Source organism: Manacus candei, unplaced genomic scaffold (assembly GCF_025592945.1).
Source record: "Manacus candei isolate 608988 ecotype Guabito, Panama unplaced genomic scaffold, ASM2559294v1 h1tg000057l, whole genome shotgun sequence".
Classification (NCBI taxonomy): Eukaryota; Metazoa; Chordata; class Aves; order Passeriformes; family Pipridae; genus Manacus; species Manacus candei.
In genome coordinates this window covers 15,902,502-15,926,086 of record NW_026138105.1, presented here as the reverse complement: position 1 = coordinate 15,926,086, position 23,585 = coordinate 15,902,502, and the positions used below count along the sequence as shown (strand labels likewise).

Below are 23,585 nucleotides of genomic sequence, written 5' to 3'. Positions count from 1 at the left end.
GCTTTTTCTTCTTGTTATCCATGAGCAAATTCTCTTTCCCCAGTCATGAAGTTCAGTGACCAGTTTCTAATACTAAAACGGCAACAAGCAACTATACTAAGCATACTAGTTTGTCCAGCACTTAGAGATCAGGAGAGACAGTCAGTGTGGGAAGCAGATGGGCTCTTACTCCTTGGCAGGTAGCAATTTACAAAGTCGAGTTGTAAAATTTGCAGAATCTAAAGATAAACCCCTCCTTCTCTTAGTATCCCTTCAAAGCCATTCCCAGATGTGGAAAAATAAACCCTTTTGGATTATTTCTTTCACCTCATGCCTCACCAGAGCCATGACAGATCATCTTTGGCTCGATTATGTATTCCAGAATCCTAAAGTCTTCAGGGTGCTAAGTCAGCCTTGCCTTTAGTACCTGGAAGCTGAACTATGCAAGAGAAAAAAAAAAAGCAGTAGCAACCACCATAGCTCTTATAAAGCACAGAAAGCCAGAGGTGGTGCTTATTTAAAAGTCATGCAGATGTGGCACTTGGAGGTATGGTTTAGTGATGGCCTTGGCACTCCTGGGTTAATGGTTGGACTCAATGATTTTAAGGGTTTTTTCCAATCTAAATGATTCTATGTTTTTTCCAGTTAAAACCAGAACAAGCACTTTTACCTTTAGAGTGTTTCTGTTGGGCTCTGGCAGAATCAGGATCAGGAGGTTCAGCGCTTGCAACCTTTGCTTCAGGTCTGGAATACCTAGATAGGGAGAGCAACAACAGGACAGAGGATTCAGGCTTCTGACACTGTTCTTCTTGAGCAGGGAATCCCCCAAAGAATAAGGCAATTACTTATTGCAGCGTTGTCTAGGATTTGAGAACTTGCTTTATAGAAGTAAATCAAGCTCATACTGTCCTTATGAAGGGAATTACCCATGTTTTAGAAGACTGGCTCATTTCCTTCAGAGTACACAGTCTACCAGCAACTCTGATTCCCTTGAAGGGCACCAAATGACCCCATTATTCCCCGTTTCTTGAACAAAGAAGTTGTGCACTGAAAAAGTTAGCTTAACCCATCCAAACCACTCACTGAGGCACAAACCTCAAACTGAGGTGCTTGCAGAACATTGCGTTACCTGCAGTCAAGCCAAGATTGTACACCCTGGCCAGTGGCCACAGCTGAGTTTTCATGTCCTAATTTTTTCCATGACCTAATACAGCATGGCAGCAATGCTGTAGCCTCAAATGACACAACATTATGTAGATTTCAGGATAGTGTACAAAGACATATTCAAGCAAGCACCAGCAACTATGACTCTCAGTCATGCACTGTATTCCCATTGGATCCGCAGGCTCCCAACACACCTGACAAGAGAGTTCAAGGCCATAGGAGCTTTGCAAGAAGAGCACATACCAAAAAACTGCTGCCAAGCAGGCAGAGCAGGGACTCACTTTGCACAGCAGTAAAAGCAGGGAGGTACTCTGCTGTTAGCAGCGGGGCTGGCAGTTCCCGTATGAACCTCTTCAGCAGCCCGGACACATCATTCTGATGCACTTCATCCCAGCGGAAAAGGCCAGTGTAGAACTCCCTTTCTAGCTTCTGTTCCAGACTCTATTAAAAAGATGGCATTTATTACAAGCAGGTATAAGGGAAAATTCTGTAGCTGAGCACTAGGAGGGCAATCTGTCAAGTCAAAACAGTGCAGAGGCCCTCACAGTATGCACTCCCAGATTTCCCAGGGTATTTCCAGTTGTAATTGGAAGGGGGATGAGACAGGTTATTAATAAATATTAATATTTATTATTTTGGGTTATTTAGATACTCGCTTCAGCAAATGCTCCCTGATCACCTCTGACATTTTTAAACACTGCTAAAGAGCTCATACCTTGATCCTGGTCTGAGACCCAGAAACTCTCAGAATGCCCTCTGTTTCAAGTCCTCTCTTCTCCAAGCAGGACAACAGCTATTAAAAACGGGGGAAATGAGAAAGCTATTAGGCACAGACGATGAGGAGTCAGCCCTTCCTTTTCACAGGATGACTCTGGGGATCAGAGGTGTGATTGAAAGCAGAAGAGAACTTACTGCCTGGAGTAGCAGAGGAACCTTGGTGTTGGGGAGCAGTTTTTGGTCATTTTCCAACAAGGTGCTGAGTGGAACTCCGAAAAGCCTTTTCTCTACAACAGAAACAACAGTTCGTAAGGTCTGTATCACCTCTAATACAGGGCTAAGGGGTATATCCCCCACTGCAGACTAAGATGGCACTTTTGCAAGCATAGATACTGGAAAAAGAGAGGAACAGTTAAACAAGACAAATGCATTTAATAGCCAGATATAAATGTGGTACTAGGTCTTGATGTCATGATCCAGTGACTTCCAGGACCAAGGAAAAGACACCTGTCACAAGGTTGCTTATCAAAGACTCTCTCTGTCCTAACATTTGGGACACAAATCTATGAGATGAGTGTAAAAAAAAAGGCACCAAAAAAGAAAAAAAACATAACAAAACACCCCAACTAACCTGTTGTTTTCAGTTTTGCTGCTTTGTTTCTCTTCAGCTCAAAGCCCAGGATATCACAGAGAGCTGTCAGTTCAATGAGGGCCAGTGTGGGGATCTTCTTCATGTCCTGAGCAGACAGATCTCCAATCCTGGTCACTCCTAGTCTGCCCTTGAGGATCTTAAATTTCTAAAGGAAACCACACACACCCAAAAGCTTCAGTTCAAGTTGTCACTTTTTCCACTAGTAAACAACTTTTGCTGTATTCTTACGACTCTTTATCATAACCAGCCACCTGTTCATTCTGCTGTGTTCAAGACCAGACACATGCCCAAAACTGCTCCTACTCAACCACTAGTTGAATAAATATCTTCCCTTTTCAGTATTGCTCTTCGATCATATTGGACATTCCAATTTATCTAAGTTAAAGCCTGATACCCACCCTGATCTACTTGGATTTTGGAAGCAGTCCAGTTCATCTGCAAAGAAAACTGTTAGGATGATGAATAAGTCCAGTTACTCTCCCCTTGTCAGAGGAAACAACACAGATCTGTGTCAAAACAGATAGTTTCAGATATAAGTCTTACTTCTTTTGACCCTCCACTATACAGTGTCTATCCTTGCCCAACACTGCAAGGATAAAAGCACTATGTACCCAAAAATACCTAATACAGACCCATTGCAACACTATCCACAGAGGATGTTTCCAAGAGCTGATCATACAACCGAACTGAGTGTCTTGACAAGAACAGATTAATAAATTCTAACAGAAGAAATTCCTTCAGTGCTTACAGTTAGAGCATTTCCATCCTTTAACTTCCTAGATTCAGACAGGAAGGATCCCTTGAGGAGGACAGCTGCTTGCTCTGAGTAGGCAACATCCATGTTGAACGTTTCCTCTTTTCCAGGGTTTCGAACTGTGCGGGAGTAACCCTGGGTTTCTGATACAGAGGAGAAATTGTCTCGAATTTCTGAAAGCCAGGAGGGTGAAGCTTAGAAAACAAGAGTACTAGAAAAGATTTGGTACCATTGTTTTTACAAAATCCTAAATTAACATACAAACACAGAGTTCTAATAGCACAGCCCTGACACTGATCAATAGATGAGAATAGTTTGAAGTCATAACATTACAGCTACAATCATCAGACCACTGGTAAGACAAGTATGGCCTTAAATTACAGGACACACCTATGGCTAACTTCTCCTTGCACAATTGCATATAGTATTTATAGGATTTCACCACATGATCTTTACTAGACTGATTCTACTTTCATTTTTCAGTTGCTTTCTTGCAGAGTTACCGTTATCAGTTTGAGCAGCAAACTATATAAACGATATATAAACTATAACAACAACTATATAAGTGTATCTATCTATCTTTCCTTCCAGTTTCAGCCCTACTTCAGATCCTACTCCTCATTCAGTCCAACTCTACATTTAAAAACTCTCCTTACTTCTCTGTGCATTTGTAGTCTGTAGATTCTGCCACAACAGATCTGGGTTGGACTCCTCTTTCTCTGCTGCTGTCTCCTGAAAAATAAGGAAAATGTTGTTTTGACTAGAGTGAAAAGAGGAGCAGAACTGCAGGAAAACAGCTGAAAAGCCAATTGTTATGTATTCTCTGGCAAAAAACCACAAAAACAGGCATCAAACAAAAAAACCCCAAAACCCTCCAAAAAAGGCAGCTCTACTCTTCCTCCAGGATTTTTCAGCTGCACAAGGTCAGCTTATCAGAACTGAACTTAAGAAGTTCTTTTGTTTTGGTTAATAATGATGATTTAACATGTCACTGGAATAAAGAAGACACAAGAGGGCTCCAAATGATGCCAGTGCTCCATGAGGCTGTCATGCTGTAGACACCATATAGAGGCAGGATACAGAATTGTTCCAGCAGCCTCTAAGTAGTTTATGAATCTTCAGGTTTTGCAATAACTTATCAGCACTGCAACCAGGATGTAGAATTTCTCCAATCTCAGCTCCATTTCAGCTCAGGGGATGAAATCATCTCTTTGGACATGACAGCAGCCCTAGACCCAGAAAGGCAAGTCAGCCACCAGAAGGCAACAAGGTCTTTCAAGAGATCCCACTAAATCAACAAACCTCCGAGCTGGCCACTCCGAAAATGTCCCGGACATCACGCACAGAGTGCTTGTTCTTTCTCCGGCGGGAGCGGGAGTAGGTGTCCAGCCGGCGCTGCACAGCGGCCGCTTGGGTCTGGGTCAGGGTGGAGAGCAGCACGAGGTTGTCACTGTCCGAGCCACGGTCTCCGAGGAGCTCGGACAGACCCGCGTCCTGGAGCCACTCAGCTTCAGCTTCTCCCTCTGCCAGGCAAGGGATGAGAAAGCAAAGTGAGCAGATAAAAGAAATTTGGGTGCTTGCAATGCTTCAGAGGCAGAAAACCTGAAGTTTGAGCCATCCCCTTTCTGAGGCGGCAAAGGGACATCAGTGGAAGTTAAGGTTAGGTTCCTAACACGTCCTGGTTAGGAAGCCACAGCTGTTCTCAAATTCTTAGCCCTATTCCCTGGTACCCAGCTGCTTGTGCAAAGGGGAGCTCTGACAGCTGGCAATGGAACACAGTCCCCCCCCAGAGGGAACAGCAGTGTCTCCCTGAAGCACACGTGATCCTTTGACAGCTTTGAGAATGGACAAAAGGTCTGTGAGAAGCCACAACACTGCATATTCGGCTTTTGTACTTTTCCAAATTACTTGGTTATTTATTTTAATTTTTATTTATCTATGCATATGCCTGTATATCAGCTTCTTTTTTCTTTTAATATCCGGACCCTGATCTGGTAGATTCAAATGCATTTTATTTAATATACCCGCAGAACTATTTGTTTGCACCATCCCTACTCTTTACCTTTTTAAGTGAATTGGTATCCATACACTCAACAAAAGCAAAAACGTCATTCTTACTCTGTGTATTCCCTTTATGTCTGGGCCTATTCAAAACATCACTAAAATTAAAGACCATTTCAGATTCAGAAGGAAGTGTGAGAAGCCTGGAGACAGTACAGCAGCATCACTCAAAAAATCTCAAGTTCACTTCATTCCTTAATAAAGTTGCACTTCAAACACAGAAGACAATTTTTTTCTTATGAGTTGCACTCATAAGGAAGTGCAAGTGAGAAAGTGCCCTGAGCAAGGCAGCTACTTGAAATCCAAAGATAAAAGAAACAATTTAGCAGGCATTTTCAACTTTAACACAGCAAACACCACAAAGCCTTTTATCTTTTCTGCTCTTTGCACCACATGGATTCACTGCAGGCAGCTCCAGTACAGCTCTACCAAAGGTTATATTGGGAAAAGAAAAATCAAAACTGAACTGACACAGAACAGTCCATTCCCAGTCTTTCTATCAAAAGAAACTTCTAAGCAAACTTCTATCTCCTCAGCTATCACAGCTGCTCAGGCCAAGTTTTATTATTCCTGCATCAATAATAAAGCAGCCAAGCAGCTCTTCCTGAGAGATTAAATAACGTCATTTTTCTGGAGAAACCTCTGTGTTCGTGCAGCTTGCAAACATGTTGTGACAATTAAAACTCTTCTCAGCCTTCAGAGCATACTATTTGTGTTTTTAGGTGCTGTAACGAAACAGAACATTTCTCTTCATCACACCACAACAGAGCTGGACTTGAAGTCAAGTAATTCCCTTAATGAATCTACTGGCAAACTATCTGGTTTTCCTACATGGTCTTGAGTTTTGGTCTTTTCCCGTGTCTGGTTCTACAGTATCTAACAGTTAAGAGTATCCCCCCAGTAGTGCTCATTTGGGCACAGCCACTCGTGGTCCCACTCACAACTCCTCACTGTACATTTGTCCTACATCCATGGTTTCACAGTAGAACAAAACACAAAAAGCCTCTGGTTTATTTTGCCTTTGGGAACCAGAGGAAGTGAAATGTATTGCTTGCAAATTTTGAAAATAGCCATTTCAGTCATAACAGGAAACAAATCTAGTACACAACACTAAACAGCAGCCCCTAAATCGAACATCCATGTGAGCCTACTGCCCCTTCTGATGCCAAAGCACCAGATTGTAATTCCTCTGTTTAATATTTTGGCCCAGTTATGTTTGCCAGTAGCACAAAAGGAAACCAGCAAAATAGGTTATTTATGGGGAAAAGGTTAAAAATGGGAGAGAAACAGGTCAGAACAGAGAGATCCACAGAAGCTGAGCTGCAGGCTTAAACCTGGAGAGCTGCTAAGACTTGTCTTGTGAGCAAGCAGCACTTCAGTGGATAACAATTAGGAATGATTTCGCAAAAACTAAAGAACACCACTTCTAAAGACTTACTTGAAACATAAGCTGGCCACAAAGAGCATTTGTAATATAGCATTCAGTTTCCAAGTATTTAAAGGACAGCTATGGCATCCTACAATTTCAGACTGAACATTAAGCACAGCTTCTTATTTAGTTTTTGAAGGTGGAGAAAGATCACTCTGCAGACAGTTCTCAGCCATGGTTACATGTTGGAAGTGAACAGGTATTTTAGTGGCAGAGACCCTGCTGTGCTGTCAGGTCCTGGGGAGACCTCGACAAACAGCAACAAGCAAGGAAAGGACAATGCTGTTTGTATTCCAGGAAAAAGCTACTTTCTGCTCCCATCAACCATAAGCGAGGTCACAAGACCATCAGCACCTTTCAGCTGTCCCAATTCTGCACAGTTACACTCTGACCTCCCAGGTCAGGAGCAGCTTCCCACAACACCTCCCCTCACACAGGGCTTGCACAGGAGCCCAGTTCTCCAACTAGGTCAGCTTTTTTGCAATGCCTTATCTCCACACAGCCTCCTCACTGTCCTTTGTGCAGTGATTGTGATCAGCCATCTCTCCATGCTGTCTCCAGATGGAGCTGTTTGCCACTGTCCAAGTACAACTTCCTGGAATTTATGCAAAGAGCAATGGTGCCTCTGGCTCTGAGGAGCCTCAAAGCTTCCATGTTCCAACCAGAAGCTGCAGAGGTGTGAAAGCCAACAGGCACCAGTCAAATCCTGCCTCCACACCATCCAAAGTTTCCCCTCATCACCAGTGCTCCCAGCACAACCCTTATTTGCCTAAGCTCCTTTGGAGAAGGTACCAGGAGCCCAAGTGTGCTGCACCACCTTCCCCAGCCCACCAGGAAGGCTTTGCTACTCAGAGCATTATTTCAAGTCTGTCTGGTTTCAATGGCCAATTAAGCAGTCAGCTCCTGCCTGACAGATTAACACACAGCATTAAAAGACATTTCCTGCATACACATGGTAATTAAATTGCCTCCAGCATATCAGCCTTTTGGATATCCCAGACAGTCTTTCATCTCATGGCATGGTCTCTTTTCCAGAATCTCCTTCCTGATGCACTCGTTTTCTTGGTTACTCTGCATCTCTTCCAGTTCTAAAAAGCAAACTTACATCCTTTATGTAGGGACACAATCAGCAGACCTTAATGTTTATCATGTCTTGCCTGCTACAGCAAACACAGATGGTGATCTTCACATCCTTCTCTCCAGAGCCCCCCTATGAACCCAGGAGAGCTATTGACCCTATTTTTCAAAATGGACCCAGGAAAGGTATGATCCCAAACTGTGGGATCACTGGGTATTTGTCACTACTTATCATCCCTCCGAACACGCCAGGATGTTGTACCTCGCATGTCAAAAGGAAATGCTCATCAGGAAAAGGTTCCTGCTCACCAGTGATAGGACAAGGAGTAAACTGAGGTTCAAATTGAAGGAGGGGAAATTTAGATTAGATATTCAGATGAAATTCTTCCCTGTGAGGGTGGTGAGGCCCTGGCAAAGGTTATCCAGAGAAGCTGTGGTTGCCCCATCCCTGGAAGTGTCCAAGGCCAGGTTGGATGTGGGAGGTGTCCCTGCCCATGGCAGGGGGTGGAATAACTTGAGCTTTAGTGTGGCAGTGAGCGTCACAGGGAGGGTGCCAAAAGGCATCCTGGGAAATGTAGTTCCTGGTACTCTGTTGCACATGCCCCGTAGAATACTTATATGTAGTTAAACATCGTTTGTTACTTTTTGAACCTCATTATAAGATATTGATGTTCTAAATAAAGTTGATTCAGACGCCTGCCACCCCAGGCATCAAGGTCCGTGCCCACAGTGCCATCACTTTAGTATCTCTTTCAATGCAAAAAATTCTATGATTCTAGAAGAGGCAACTGTATTCCAAAAATTTTAGAATACGATTGGTTTCAGTTATTCCAAAACACTGCATATAGTTACTTCAGGTTCCACTTATTCCAAAACACTGGATAGTGCTACAGAAAGCCCATTAAAAACACCCTATGCACATGAAACAGTTTTCCAAAGAAAGAAAGAAAGAAAGAAAAAGAAAAAAAAGAGATATGCTGGAAAAACCTTGTGTGGAAGGACTCAAGGCTTTCTGGATGTTTACTGTGTTTTCTTGAACAGTGAATTAGAGAGGGAACAGTCTGCCTTCCGCAGAAGCAGCTCCCATAAAAGCCACTATGATGAATCTCAGAACCACGTACACAAACAAGCCTTCCAAAACACAGTCAGCTTTCACAGGGTGTCTAACATGCAGCCACCTGCAGTGGGAGTGAGATCCCCTCCACTTAGTGGGGCTGTTTGAAAAAAATCTGGAGCCTTGAACATGCTCCTGTGACTAACCTTTAGAGTCAGCTTTGCTTCAGAAGCCAAAACCAGGCCAGGCCAGCACTTCCCTTCTGTAGGGCATTACCCACCACCCAATTAAAATAATATGTCTATCTCTGATTGACTGATAATATTCTAACCATACTCCCACATGCTTCTAAATCGTTCAGGTGCGTAAGCAAATTTCCTGTTTCAGATGTTCACATTCCTCTCCTCACTCCCAACATTTTTGGCAACCTACCCTCTTGTGTTTTGAGATCTGCAAGGCTGCATTCCTCTTGCTCGGCTTCAGCGCTCTGTTTAATGTTCTCTACTTCTAGCCAAAAACTGTCCATTGACAAGTTGTCCAAAGCCTCTACCCTGGAATTCGTGCCCTCTGACACCAGGGATGCCAAAGGACTCTTCGGAGGAAGCTGGCTCATTTTGCAAGGACAATTTCTGGTGCTGAGAGAGGAAGAGATAAGGAGAGAGAGATTAAGCTACACATATTCACACAGAGCATTCACAGTACAGTCTTCACTGATTAACGGCTGCAGTAAAGTCAAACAGAGGTAAGCGCTGAACTTGCTGTGGTTAGTGTTTAGCAACACAGACAAGGTCGGGACTAAATCCCCTAGAGAAGGGGGAAAACTGCTGTCCAAACCTGTGAGAGGACAAAGTATCAACACAGTTTTTCCAATGCTGCCCCTCCAGTGACCTCCAACACACCACCTACCACCACACTCTTGCTTCCAAGACTCCTCTGCAAGCTTGCACAGATACCCTCTACATTCACAGCCAACCAGGATGTTCTCCAAGCTTGGTGTATATGTGCTCCAAGGACCTGGAGCCTGGAAGCTCCCAGCCACAGCAGCCCAAACCCAGCAGGTCTGTGCTCCATATGCAAAAACAGCACAGCTCCGTCTCTTGCACTTCAGCTCATGCAACAAAAAACTCAGATGGCTGAGGCCCCCTTTTCCTGCTCAGACCAGACTTTTCAGCTGTGAAACAGCACAAGTGTCCTGGGGAACCCAAGCATATGGAATTTTCTTACCACCCTGTTGATTCATTCATGGGCAGCCAAAGTCCCAGACTGGCCTCGTTCAGCTTTCAACCTCTGTGCAGAAAGCTGTGATGTTCTCATCACCTCATGAAATAGTGCCTCTCCTAAAATGAATTATAATTTTCTTTAAAGGGTTACAAGCCATTTAAACCCTGTTACACATCTTTTTCAAAGACTTAAACAAATAGGGATAAGTGGAACATACTTATGAGAACACCTCAATAGTTCCAATTATGAATACAAAATTAAAGAGGCGGCACACTACACTAACTGTGGGTGGTTTGAGAAACACCTGGGAACAGCCACCACCACCAAATGTAGGCCAGAATTCCTTTCTAGTTTCATGAAAAATAAAAATATAAAAAATAAAAAGGCAGATTGAGTCTTATGCCTTGAAAACCATGACAACAAAACACACATGAAAAGCAGTTTAGATTCCTAACTCCTGGACTCTGAAAGTTATAGATGGCAAAATATCTGGAAAGTTTTAGCCCCTTTCATTCCAGAAAGCCATTACTAGCAATTCTGGCACCAACTTGCTTCTGTTAGAAGAAGCATTTCAAGTCATAAAGGGCTAATTTAGAGACACATGTTATAGGACATTCTTAACTTGTATTTATGCATATGCATCCACATCATGCTCACACCTTATTCTAACATGCACATCGGCAGACCTTCTCTTCCAAAGGTCAGAACCAAAGCAATAACCACCACTCCAGGAACATCTGGAGCCAACCAGAGTGTTGACAACAAGAATAAAAGGGATTTTTTTGTTTTATAGGAACACAAAAGTAAAAGACTGAATTGAATCATTCTGCTATCCAGCCCTGGCAAGGGCAGAGGTGATCTGCTTGTTTAATACCCATCTGCTCTATCCTATTCCTGGATATCCAAATAACAGGTCTCCACTTGAGATGCCGATTTATAGCCTGGTAGAACACTTAAAAAGTAAATCTTAGATTGACTATTTATTTACCTTCACAATCCATGTCCATCTCTCTCAGTTCCACTGCAGCAACCACTCCAAATAATTATTTCCCCTTTGGACTTTTTACTTATATCTTTACCCATTAGGAATTAAAAATTTGGATCACACCCCTCATTAACTCTTCATCTTTAGTACTCCTCTCCATTTTCTCACATTTTCTGACAACCTACTCATAAGATTAAACAAAGCCACCTTGCCAGCATCAAAAAGTGTTTAATACCTTGCCATATCTCACTAGGATTCTATTTTGCAACAGTCAGTAGACATCAACACTAACACAAAAATAATTGGAAGGAGGCATCTATATTGGAAGGAGGAATTTATATTATCTTGAGGGAGTTGGTTTTGGCCATATTAGTGTCAGAAACACTGGCATAGGAACTTGCACTGAAGAGCAGTCTCTCAACACAGAACACTAAGGACCATCTTACAAGCTCTCCTAATTACACTACTACATGCTTTCAGCAGGCACAAAACTACTCTTCTTGCCCTAAGTTACTGCCCTATACTCCTGTAGAATTTAGTTTATACAGATCAAAGCTGCTCTGAAATGTATCTTTCTTTTGTGTTAAGCTTGGTTTAGAGCTGACTCATCCAACACCCCTAAAATCTCCATAGATTCACACCAAAACAGAATTTAGGTTTGCAGCTCCAGCAGAACCTTCCCTAGACCTGAGCAGCAGCTTGCACCCAGCAGATGTGCTCTGTGGCAAGCCTGTGTCACACATGGCTGTGACAATCCCTTCCCCATGCCTGCTGGAAAAAACAACACAATTTTAAGCCAACATAAATACAGTCTCCAGCTCTTTCCAAAGAGTGGCTCTTGACTTAAATCTTCTGCATGACTTACATAGATACCAGACCCTGAATGTGAGTTTCAGTCCAGGAGATGTTACTACAAGTGCAGCATTATTTATCTAAGGCATTAGGGCATATTTCTGGTGCACACCTGAGAAGGGTCACAGCATCCTTTCAGCCCAGGTTTCAGGTTACAGCCTTGCCAGCAGCTATTTTTGATCTACCTTCAGTCCACACCAAGACTCTTGCACAGAGTACTGGTGTAAGGATATAGTTTTGCCACACAACAGCAAACTGCTGTCCCCATCCCACTCTGACTGTGTCTCCACACCACCCACAGTTATTTTGCTTCCTTCTACAGCTGGAAATACAGATATTCTACTACTGATTGCACCAAAATGCCCCCTGACCAGTCACACTATAAAACTACTCTAGAAAAGCCATCTCTGAACTACTTTTGTGTCAAGCAACTTAAAAGGCATCCTGACTTTTTTTCTCAACAGGCCCACGTCCTCATGCACTAAACTTGATTTCACTGAGGTGTAGGATGTTATTGTTACACAGCAGCTCTACAAAGCAGCAGCAGGTTGCAAAGCCCAGTTCTAGAAGTGCTAAACTACAGCTGTTGCTCCTGTCTCAAAGGACAACACCAAAGTCAAGCGTTTACATTTAGAAAATGTTTTATTTTCTGGTCTAAGTATCTTTTTTTTCCTTGAACTCAATGCACAGTGCTTTGCAAATACAGCTACCCAGGTGGAAGGTTAATTTTAGATTCAGTGCACCTGAAAGATTGTTCTTCCTCATTGCATTCCCGAGTCAACTGGAGGGCAACTTGTGGCGTACAAACATAGCAACAGTTTAGATTGAAGGCAGAGATTGTTGGCTTAAAATGTTAATCACTTGGTTGCAACTGGGCAAAGAGGAGGTAGAATAATCAAATTCACACTGTTGCACTGTCAATGTAACTAAAAGCATCAGATTATGAAGCTGTAAAAATTAATCCAACAAAAAGCAAACTGGCAGAAAGATCTAGTTAAGGACAACCATAAAGAAAGGATTCTGTGGGAAAGACTGACCATCCTAATGCAGCCTTCTCCTCTTGTTTAAGAGCACAGACAATTTCAGTGGGGCTTAGGATTTGCCTAACACCTACAGTCTAACTCTGACTTCAGTGTTAATGACACAGTTACGAGTAATTAGACTGGTATGGACTTTACAGAGTTCATTTTCTTATTGTTTTCCTCTCTCCATCCCCTCCATATGGATCCCTGGGAGCTCCCCATGTCTGCACAGTGCTGAGTCCAAGTGATGGTGCCTCACTGATCCTGGGCTGGGAAACGCAGTCTCAGTAGTTCTTGATCTGTTCCTAGATACTGTCAACACACTGCAAATGTATCGCAAACACTCATTCACCCTCTTGAATATCAAAATAAAATAAACACTGTTGCTATGCATTTGTTCATTCCAGGCTTGAATCATTCCTGTCAGAGAGCTGCTCAAAGGACCTGGAGCTGCCTAGACTACTTCTCTGCTTGCTCAACATCCCTCCCTCACTGAAATCTCTCCAGCAGATGAATAAATAAGGAGGTTCCTTCTCAAGCATTTCAAGTAGAACAGGAGGCAACAAGTGTAAGCCAAGAAAATGGAATTCCTTTAATACTGATTCCAGAAAAACTAAGATGAGAAAAAGGCAACAAGAGCAGAAGTATTAAGTCAGACAAGGCAGTCCTGCCACACAAGGAGCATCTGGTCTTTAAAAACATTTCCAAAGATTTGGAGCAAGCACAAAGGCACACAAGAAACAAAGAAACAGACTGAGAGTCTGAAATAACCTCAACAGCAAGTTGAGAGCAGTACACCAAGTCACAGCATCATTTATAATGATTCAGACCCTGAGCATAAAACACAAGTGTCTTGAAAGGAAAAAAAAAAAACCGAGAGATTAGTCTATCAACTGGTTGCGGTATTTTGACAGATGAAGACACTAAGTAAGAACAAAACTACATTAGTGTCACAACACATATTTTACCTGCTTTAAGTTTGATTCAAGGTCAAAACCAACTGATGAGTACAAAAGCACAAGACTAAAAGAAATGACAAAGAAGTCCAGACAGAAAAAAGTCCCTCTTCACACTGCTTCCAGGTTCTTCCCCTAAGCAAGCAGTTTAAACCCAAATGATGAACTGTGAAGTAAATTCTGAAGAGAATGAATCACATGAAGATGAGCCTATCACAGTTCCTAACATGATAGACTTTGTTTAAAATCGTGTGGCAGACGAAGGTGTCCAGAAACAACAGACAAGAGACTTTGGAAAACTGGAGAAAATCCTGAAGCAGTAAGTCACATATATATCTCTATTTTACATAGATATAGCTATAGATATTTTTCTTATTGGAGTTTAAACATTAGTCTCTCAAAGTTATCAATGCTAATGTAAGAACAAGTCCCTGTATGGAAGAATTCAATCTACTCATTATCAAAATCTTACACGAAATATGCATCAGCTACTTCATTCAGACACACAGAATTACACAAAACTCTATTCCCAACACAAATAGCAAATTTATCTAGGAGATGCCTCATGGACAAAAACTCCACAACTTTTATACAAAAGGCCTAAACCAAATGGAAGCTCTACCACAAATATTTAATGCCTGGATCGGTTACCCCCAGATTTTGTACAGTAACATCACAGACTACCAATTCCTTCCTTCTCCCCGTAACAAGAAGGAGGAAAGAACTACTGCAGTTTACTCTGAAGAGAAAATGAAAAGCACATGCTGTTCAGATTCCTTGGACCAGACCACAAAAGCAAAGAGACTAATTATCAAATTACTGTGGCAGCAACAAACAGTAACGTACCAAATAGACTGTTACCATGCTTTACTTTCTCTGACTTAACTCAACCAAAGCAGTCAAAGAACCAGAATTAAAGTAACCTTAGTAGCAGTCTGCCACTGCTGACATGTCTCCATAACTGACCACAGATTTGCTCACATAGTAGTTTCACTGAGAACATCCCCTATGAGAAGCCACAGTTCTTTAGCTCAGACTATTTTATCCAGCACTGCTGCTAACCACCACTTATGTTCCTATTAAGGTCTTTTATCAAGGACTTTTCACATGTGGGACAGCACAGTTGAAGGTCTCTATAGCACCAGCAAGAATAGCTAAGATGTCACTACCACGATTTGTTAATAAGATTAGAGCTTGTTTTCAGTAACACAGCAATCAGCTCATCAAGATCTATTATGCAAGCAGCTCAGGGAGCAGCGTCATTTCAGGTTGTTTTGAAGAAGCCTGTTCTGCAAGTGATAAAGAGGATGCACCAGATCGTGCTGAGAGTGTGGGGTAATCCCTACTAGTTCCAGCTTTCCCCCAGACACCTGAGAAGGCACAACCTCCTGTCCTGGCATCCCCAGTGACACGAGAAAGAAGGAATAGAGGTCCTTTGCTCTGTGGCTTTGTGGAGGGAAAGATGTGAATTCTGATGCTTGTATGTATCACACTGCTACTCCTGAGCACCTCCAACATTTTCTGTGCTGGACAGGAACTCTAGATGGTGGTGGAACACCAGCATAGGTTGTCCAGTGAAGCTGTGGATGCCCCATTTCTTGAAGTGTTCAAGGTCAGGTTGGATAGGGCCCTGAGCAACATGACCTGATCATGGGCATTCATGCCCATGGATCGGGTTGGAACTAGGTGGGCGTTAAGGTCCCTTCCAACCCAAACCATCCTGTGATTCTATGATTCTGTGTTACCTCTATCACAGCATTGGGACTTTTAACTAAAGCACAGGTTATAACTTACCAATAAGGGTCTCTGTTAAAGTATTTAGGGGTAAAGAAACTCCATCTCAACTTCTTTGTCTCAGGCCTTCATCCGGAATAGTTAGGGGCAAAATGAGCAAGCTAAGGAATAAGGAAAGTTGCCTGTAATTACAGATCTGCCTGGAGGTATCTCAGACCGAAACTCAGAGCAGAACAAACACAGGATCGATAAGCCCCTGCAGATACAGTCAAATTAAAATTATTCAAAGCCATTTTTAGTTTAGACTATCAGCTGGGTGTCTGTCCCATCACACTAGCATTTGTTTTGGCCTCAGAAGACCAAAGCTATGCTCCCTGTACATGGTTTCATGTTTGACTGTAAGGTCACTACAGATGAGCCCATTGTTCACTTTTCCCCCTTAGCAGGGTAAGCCACACAGGAAAGGGCTTTCATCCACACAGAAATCCAGCTGAAAGGAAGGGGTACCTGGCCAGAACAAAGCTTTAGTAGTACTGGGATCTTTAATGTGATTGGAAATTGATAAGGCTGATCTACAGGATGATTAGATGACAATCAATTAAAAGGTAGCATTCCCATCTCCACTGAATCCATAGTCACCTAAACACACAAGCTGCTTTATCTATCCCTTAGTCACAAGGACCTGGTCTGACAGTCAAATTCCCCTATCAATATGACACCAGGATCCCAAACCCCACAGTTCAGTAGCACTGGTTACAGATGGGAACCCCCACACACTTGTACCTCTGTACAGAAGCTGCCCTGGGCTTCCTCCAGCTGCCTTGAGGCTGAGCCTGTGCACAGGATTCTCACGAAGGAAGCAGCAAGCACGGACTCTCTGCCCTTTAGTGACTTGTCTGTCACCGCCCCAAGCACACACTGCTAGGGATTTTGCCGAGACCAGAATGAGTCAATACCTCCCAGTTACTGAACACATCCTCAAAACATGCTGCCGTTACATCAAATGAGACAGCTTGACTTTATTTCCATCACTGCTGTGACTTCAGGCAAGATGCTAACCTGTATACATCTGAGACGCCTAGGTTTGGGACAAAGGGGTGAGGGACCACCTGGCTTCAAAAGGAAAGGCAATGTGTTTGAATCCACTATAAAAAGGCTGTGAACTTATTTCTTGTGTGCTCATTCCTTAACACAAAGACTTTTTACAAAAGCAGATTCACGCATACTAAATATTTGGCCTCCAACCTCTTTAATGTTGAACTTTGAGTAAATCAGGATGATAGAGCTCATCCTTATTTTTTCTTGTCGCCCATTCTACCAGTGCTTGGCAGTTACACTGCCATGAAAAGCCCTTGGTAAAAATTTATAACTAATTCTGTAACTAGTAACTGGAGTGCTGCCAGCAAGTGCAGGGCCAGCGACCCCACCCATGAGCCTTCTCAGGTATCACGAGCTTCACAACACCCAGAGTAGGAGCAGGAGGCACAGCTGGCTCAGCAATGGCTTTTTCTCAGTGTTGCTTTGGAGCCAAGACACCACCACTGCTGTGTAAGCCAGTAGGTGTCTCAGTGGAAAACCCAGTGAGCATGTCACAGTCACTGATCAAAAATAAACAGTCATTACAGGCAATTAATTAGAAGGCCAGGATGGCTAGTGTATCATTGCTGTATTGTACAGGCATGTCTTAAGTAAATCCTAGCAGAAAGGCTTAGTTACACATGTACACACAGGACATGTCTCACCTGTGGTGAGTTCCGAGTGAACCGGTGAGAAGTGCCACCTGGTTGGAGTTCAGTGTTTCGGTCGAAGTTAGTGAACATGTTTGAGGTTCCTGCTGTAGGATCTGTTCAGACCTGACCACAGAGATGTTCTAGCACCAGTACAAACACTGGAACTCAACAAACTCGTTTGGCAAAAACATAAGTTGTTAACAAATATTTTAATTTTTACCAAAGAAGCCCTGCCATACTCAAGGTGTTAATCTTGTTCTCTTAAACACTGCGTCAGTCTCCTAAGATTCTTCTTTTTTTTTTTTTTAATCTCAAATTTTGTCTGGGGTCTTTTAAAGATTTCTTGTCTTGCTTTGAACACACAATGTCAAAGCAGATTAGAAAAAATGAGAACTCAGACAGAAACATGAAAACATGAGCTGTGATTAGAAGTAAAAATCAGTACATTCACACAAAACCAACAGATTTCAATTACTACAGCAGGGAAACATTCTAAAACTTGATGCAACTTCTAAGCTCATGCAAATATACATTAAATGAATGTCCAGTAAGCACACCAGCAAGATGGTGTTTGCCAAGCAAAGCAGTTCAAATTTCAGTTCTATCCTCTAATGCTTTGCATGATATTTATAAATAAGCAGTTCTTACCTTTATATAGTTCCACAAATCCCTGAACAGCCCCCAAACCCCAGGAGCTGCCCAGGCAGGTTACCAGTGAACCACAGAACAGGCAGTCGACAGTTTAGTCCCCCAGGTCCCACTTCCCCAGTTTGCTGCACTCAGCCCAATTACAGAATTAGTACAAGAAAAAAGAAAGGTTTTTTTTTTTTAACAAGGTTTCATTTCAGGATCAAGGCACTCAAAACCCCATTTAAAGAGCATATAAAAGCCTCCTCACTGCTCGGAGTTCACCTTGCTTCCACACTCCGTACCTGCTCAGCACCTGGGCACAGCTGCCTGCCCGGGCAGGAGCCAGCACTACCCGGGGCCTGGGAATCCCACTTCTGGCCATCCAAGAGCCGCACGTGCCACGCTTGTCCATGTCCAAGTGGGGAGGAGGGCGGCAGTCAGTCCATCCGTGCTCCTCCGAACACCGCTGGCCACTCGAGGAACGGCTCACCCGCGAGGTGCCGGCTGGGTGGCCGCGAGCATCCTGCATCCACCCGCCTCGGCAGTCCCCGGAGAAGTGACAGTAAATTCACCCGATCCTTCAAGTGCCTGAGGCTGAGCCGCCCACGCCTGGGACAGGGGCTGAAGGAGACAGCCCACAGCCAGCACTCAGTGCCCGGAGTACACAGAAAATAGCGAGCAGCTATTCCCAAGGCTGGGCTGAAGCTAAGGCTTGCTAAACATTAACATAAGCCTCGGCCACGTGAAAAAGTAACTCCCTATCACAGCCCTGGGAAGGAGGAGTCAAAACAGCCTATTTGCTCTTTAAAATTGTACTTCCCTGCAGTGAAAGAACATCAAGAAAAGCATGAAACATCTGTCTGGGGACCTCGGGACAGCAGGAAAAATCTTCAAGTGCTTATTAAAAAAGCAAATTCAGCATTTCTTGCCATAGTTGAGCAGTGAGTAAACCCCAGCTGGATGTAAGACACTGGTGTTGAAAGAGCAAAGCTAACCCGTAACACCCACAGAGGATATTTTGTAAGATCCACATTATTCTTCAAATTCTCATCAACAAGCAAAGCACAAGTGAGTGAAGGGTTAAAGCAATCCGATTCTTTTCAGCCATCCCTGACAGGTTTGTTCTGTCCTTGTTATTCTCTCCATCAAACCTCCTTTCACAGTGTTTCTGCAACTCTCCTTTCTTATAACATTTACTATTCATAATCCCAAAGTTAAGGGGACAAAAAGTGATTTATTTAAGTTTTCTTAACGAAGGTACACAAAGCTTATCCAGCACAAGTAATAATCCCTCTCTGTGCTTCCAATATTCCCAGTAAGGCTGGATCTACAGCTCAGCCTCCTCTGCCTCCAACAGCTTAAAGGGCAGCATCAGCCAATTTAGAGACAATCCCTCATAAAAGGATGCAAAGAGCCCATTTCAGCTTTGTTCCTACTAATATGGCTATTTATCCAGTCACTGCTTTAATCCAGTCTGTTTAAACCCCCTTTGCTGCCAAGGGAATGCTGCCTCACTGCCCAATATCAGACACCAGGGCTGAGGAAGGGAAGTTGTTTGGTCTGGGACACTTACAACTCCCCACAGTATGTGAAAATACTCACGGGAATTTCTACCAACCCTCCTCTCTTTTCCTCCTTACCCACAATTCCTGTGAAACTTTATTCCTCCCCTCAAAATTGAAAACTCAGGTTATCCATACAGCTCCCCCTCCATCAACTCCAAACCAAGATAAACTACAGAATGTCCCAGCTTGTGAAGTTCACAGTTATAACCAAAACACATCCACAGACCACAGGTTTTACAACAGCACAGAATTATACACAGGTAGCATATTATCATAAAATGATTTGGAAGGGACCTTGAAGATCATCTCGTTCCACCCCCTATCATGGGCAGGGACACCTTCCACTAGCCCAGGTTGCTCCGAGCCCCATTCAATCTGGCCTTGAACACTTCCAGGGATGAGGCAGCCACAGCTTCTCTGGGCAACCTGTGCCAGGGCCTCCCCACCCTCACAGCCAAGAATTTTTTCCTAGTATCCAATCAAAAAAGTTTATTCAGCAATGAAGATCTTAGAAACGGGCAGAAAGCGCATCTAAAGAATTCTGATGCTTTTATACAGATACACAGAACAGTTGCTGCAAAGCTACATCAGACAGAAGCACTACCATCACGTGTGACCACGCACACTGCCCAGCATGTGAGACATGGGAGGGCAGAGCAAAAAGGGACAACAAAAGCATCTGTGAGAGGAGATGTGGCTGCTCAAAGCTCTGCTGTTTTTACAAACTTTGGAAAGCATAATTTCTCCCCAGGGACCACCCAGCCTTTCCAAACAGCTCCCCAGCAAATGCACCTTGCCCTGAAACAAGAGGTTAGGTCTCACACCGTTCCTTCTCCTATATACAAAATCACATCTAAGCTTCCAGCACTGCAAGTCAATGTACACCACAGCCCTCAACTACAATTTTTTTTGTCCCTCGGTGATGTTCCTTGTCATTACATTTCTTTTAATAACTTCAGCAGCCAGCTGCTCATCCTTTTTGATGGGTAAATTTGAAGACAGAGGCTCCCAGACACTCATACCAGCTAGCTTCATCCCCACAAGTTTCTCATCACGGCTAGGCTTTGCGAACGAAGATTTGGGTAACAAGTTTCTAATGCAGTAGTAATAACTCAGCCAGGCTTCTTGCACAACTGAGGCAAATTTAAAGTATCCAAAATGAAGACAGAACTCTTTAAGAGTACATTCAGCTTTGATTACTCACATAAAGCAGTACACAAGCATTACTGAAACTTTCAGATCTCTGTGGATAATAACAGCTGTGCTCCCATCTACAACCTCTAATGTCTTCACTCCTGTCTGGCCTTCAGTTATTCATGGTATTTGGGAGGAGCAATCAGTAAGTTTATCTCCTAGATTGTGCTTGTGAGAAAAGAGGTGGAAGAATAGAACATGAGGCCAGCTGAGTCTGCTTTTTCAGAGTGAATCAGTTTAAATATTCCAACTCTGGCTCCAGCATGTTTCATGCTCCAAGACAGTCTTCCTGGCATCATTAGAGATGAGACAAGCTCACTGGGATGAGACTATCTGGATCACAGGAGCTGAATCTTACTCAAATATGGAGACAAAGACATACTGATGCTCTCAGCAGCCAAGAGTTCAAATGAATCACGGGTACAGACCCAGCACTGTTACCGTCACCACTTCAGTGCACGAGTTGTTTCTGAAGGTATCTACACTTCCTGCCAAACTGACATGACTTGGCCTGACTTCTTCAGAAACAAAAGGAGGTGAAAAAAAACATCCAACATGCTTTTGGACAATCAGGAATTTCAGCAGGCTGGAGACCTGTAGACTAGAGGAACCCTCATCCAGCCTACAGGGAATCCCCAGCCTGAACCCCAGCCAGGGAATCCCCTGCCTCTTCATGGTGCTTGACAGAGAGCCCAGCATCAGTGCCTTCAGGTCAGCTTGAACACAATGCCTATTGCATCACAATGTTTTATGACAACATTACATTTTTTCAAGCATCCCCAAAGTAATTTTTTACCCTGAAAAATTAATGCAAGTGACACACTGCAGTGTGGAGTGGAAAAACCAAAATCCATAACACGTAACTTTTTTCCTCCAGCCAGTTTACTTTTAGGGTGTTTGAGATTAGGAAAGGCTGAAAGTAACTTATCCCCCCTCAATCCCACCACATAACAAGAAAATCCTCGCACAGTGTTACCTATCCATCACATGGACCCATCAAGATTAAGAGATTATTACAGTTTCTGGAGCCACTGAGGCGCTGAGATTATCCAAGTCCCAGCTTGTTCCCAGTCTGGCAGGGAGCAGAGCCCAGGCTGTGGCTTGGGGCACAGTGCTAAGCTGCCATCAGGTCTGGGTAAGGCAGCAGCTCCCAGCAGTCAGCCCTACAACAGGTTTGGCTCTGCTATGCCCTAAGGTGGGAGAGCAAACCAGCACCTCTAAGCAAAACAGCTGTCAAGAAACAGCCACAGCAACACTCAGACCCTAAAAAGTGCTTCCACTCATGACACTACTGCACAAGACAAGACCTAATTTGTCATCCTGCTGGAAGAGATACAGACATGCCCATGGGAGCTGGAGTATCAATCCAGTACAAGCAGAGGAATAAAGCATCACCTGCCCAATGGCCCAGCATCACCCCCTCGACCCTTCTTGCTCTATCCACATTTGGGTGGCTCAGCCCCAACAATGAACAGTCAGACCTTGCTTACTGTCAAACCCATCCTGTCTGCAGACACAGCTGTATGTCAGAGCACACAGTCTGCTTCACTGTATCCAAAAGTTGTAACAGAGGATCAGGACTTCAGGCAGCAGACAAACAGCAACAAGTATTTCCTAAAATGAGATTAATAGCCATCTGCATATAAGCAATCTCTCAGTTAAGAATATGGAAAACAACATTGGACAAAGGGCATATCCGGGAGGACACAATGCTGTAGCACAGTGGGATTGGTCAGTTGGCAAAAGATAGAGCCACTTCAGCACATCACCATCAGAAGCAGCAGTTGTAAGCAGAGATCTCCACCAGACAGCACGGTGGAGATCTCCACATGGGCCAGCGGTTGGGTACACAACTGCCTCCAGTCGCCTACCCTGTTCGACAATGTCATGTCTTGGGGGAATGAAGGAGGAGGGGGAAAAAAAAGTCATACACTCTTTAGACACAGATGTATATTCAGATAGGTGAACTGCAAAGATGCTTAAACCTAATTACTACTGTAAATGTAATTTAAATCACCCAAAACATTTCCACTGCTCAAGGAAGAGCTGTAACAATGGGAGGAAGCACTAAGACACAGCAGCTATTCTTAACACTCAAAACCACTTATTCTGATGAATAATCAAGATTTACTTGTTAATTTAAATTTAATGTGCTTCAGCCTCCTGGGCATTTAAGACTGTATAAAATTAGAAGTCTTAGCAGGTTTCAGAGGATGATCTCATTTACCTCCCTGCTCAAACATGTGTTTGACATCACAGGGTGCTGTGCCTTGCAAGAGTTGTATCTTTCCTGCTGAATGCCAAAGGCAGAAAGAAGTGACAGGCACCAGATTAATGACCAGCAAGCTGCTTGTTCACTTCCTTCAAACACCGGGAACTATTATGCCTGCAGGCAGCCAACAGTGCCACACATCACTGCCACAGTGATGGAAGAGAGGCAGGTGGGGAGGAAGGACCAGTGAGTTCCCTCTCAGCTGCAATGAGTAACCAGCACCTCGTGCCAGTAAGAGCACGCACTGGACTGGAGTACACGCTGCAGAGCTCACCCCAACACCACCTCCATGGAGCACTTTGCACCTCCCTAATTCTCATGGAAAAAGTTTCTGCAAAAACTCCAATTCCCACACTCACATCCCAGCTCATTTCACAAGCCTCATTTTGATTTTTGCAAGTTGGATTTTCTGTTTCTTTCTGGGAAATGGATGGGGCAACAGAGCCATGAATAGGAAGAGTGTCATAAATGGACTTTATTACTCTGGTGCCCCAGTTCCCAGCCCAAAGGTGTGATGGATTAAGTTGTCATCTTGTT

The 23,585-nt window shown here is 43.5% G+C and overlaps 1 protein-coding gene across 3 annotated transcripts in view; it reads right to left on the bottom strand.

Moving 5' to 3' along the window:
* Positions 1–23,585, bottom strand: part of ARHGAP40 (Rho GTPase activating protein 40) — a 38,506-nt gene that overhangs the window by 6,580 nt on the left and 8,341 nt on the right. Inside the window, exons 1-10 of one of the 3 annotated variants that reach the window (XM_051803016.1) lie at positions 18,320–18,723; positions 9,320–9,522; positions 4,569–4,789; positions 3,923–3,998; positions 3,261–3,439; positions 2,492–2,657; positions 2,056–2,147; positions 1,859–1,936; positions 1,425–1,584; positions 650–732 (exon numbers count right to left, since the gene is read on the bottom strand). In XM_051803016.1, coding sequence (XP_051658976.1) covers positions 650–732; positions 1,425–1,584; positions 1,859–1,936; positions 2,056–2,147; positions 2,492–2,657; positions 3,261–3,439; positions 3,923–3,998; positions 4,569–4,789; positions 9,320–9,522; positions 18,320–18,546 — 1,485 coding nt within the window. In that variant the 5' untranslated portion in view covers positions 18,547–18,723. Of the gene's footprint in view, positions 1–649; positions 733–1,424; positions 1,585–1,858; positions 1,937–2,055; positions 2,148–2,491; positions 2,658–3,260; positions 3,440–3,922; positions 3,999–4,568; positions 4,790–9,319; positions 9,523–18,319; positions 18,724–23,585 lie in introns of those variants that run through there. The other 2 variants (XM_051803017.1, XM_051803018.1) reach the window with 2 other exon arrangements.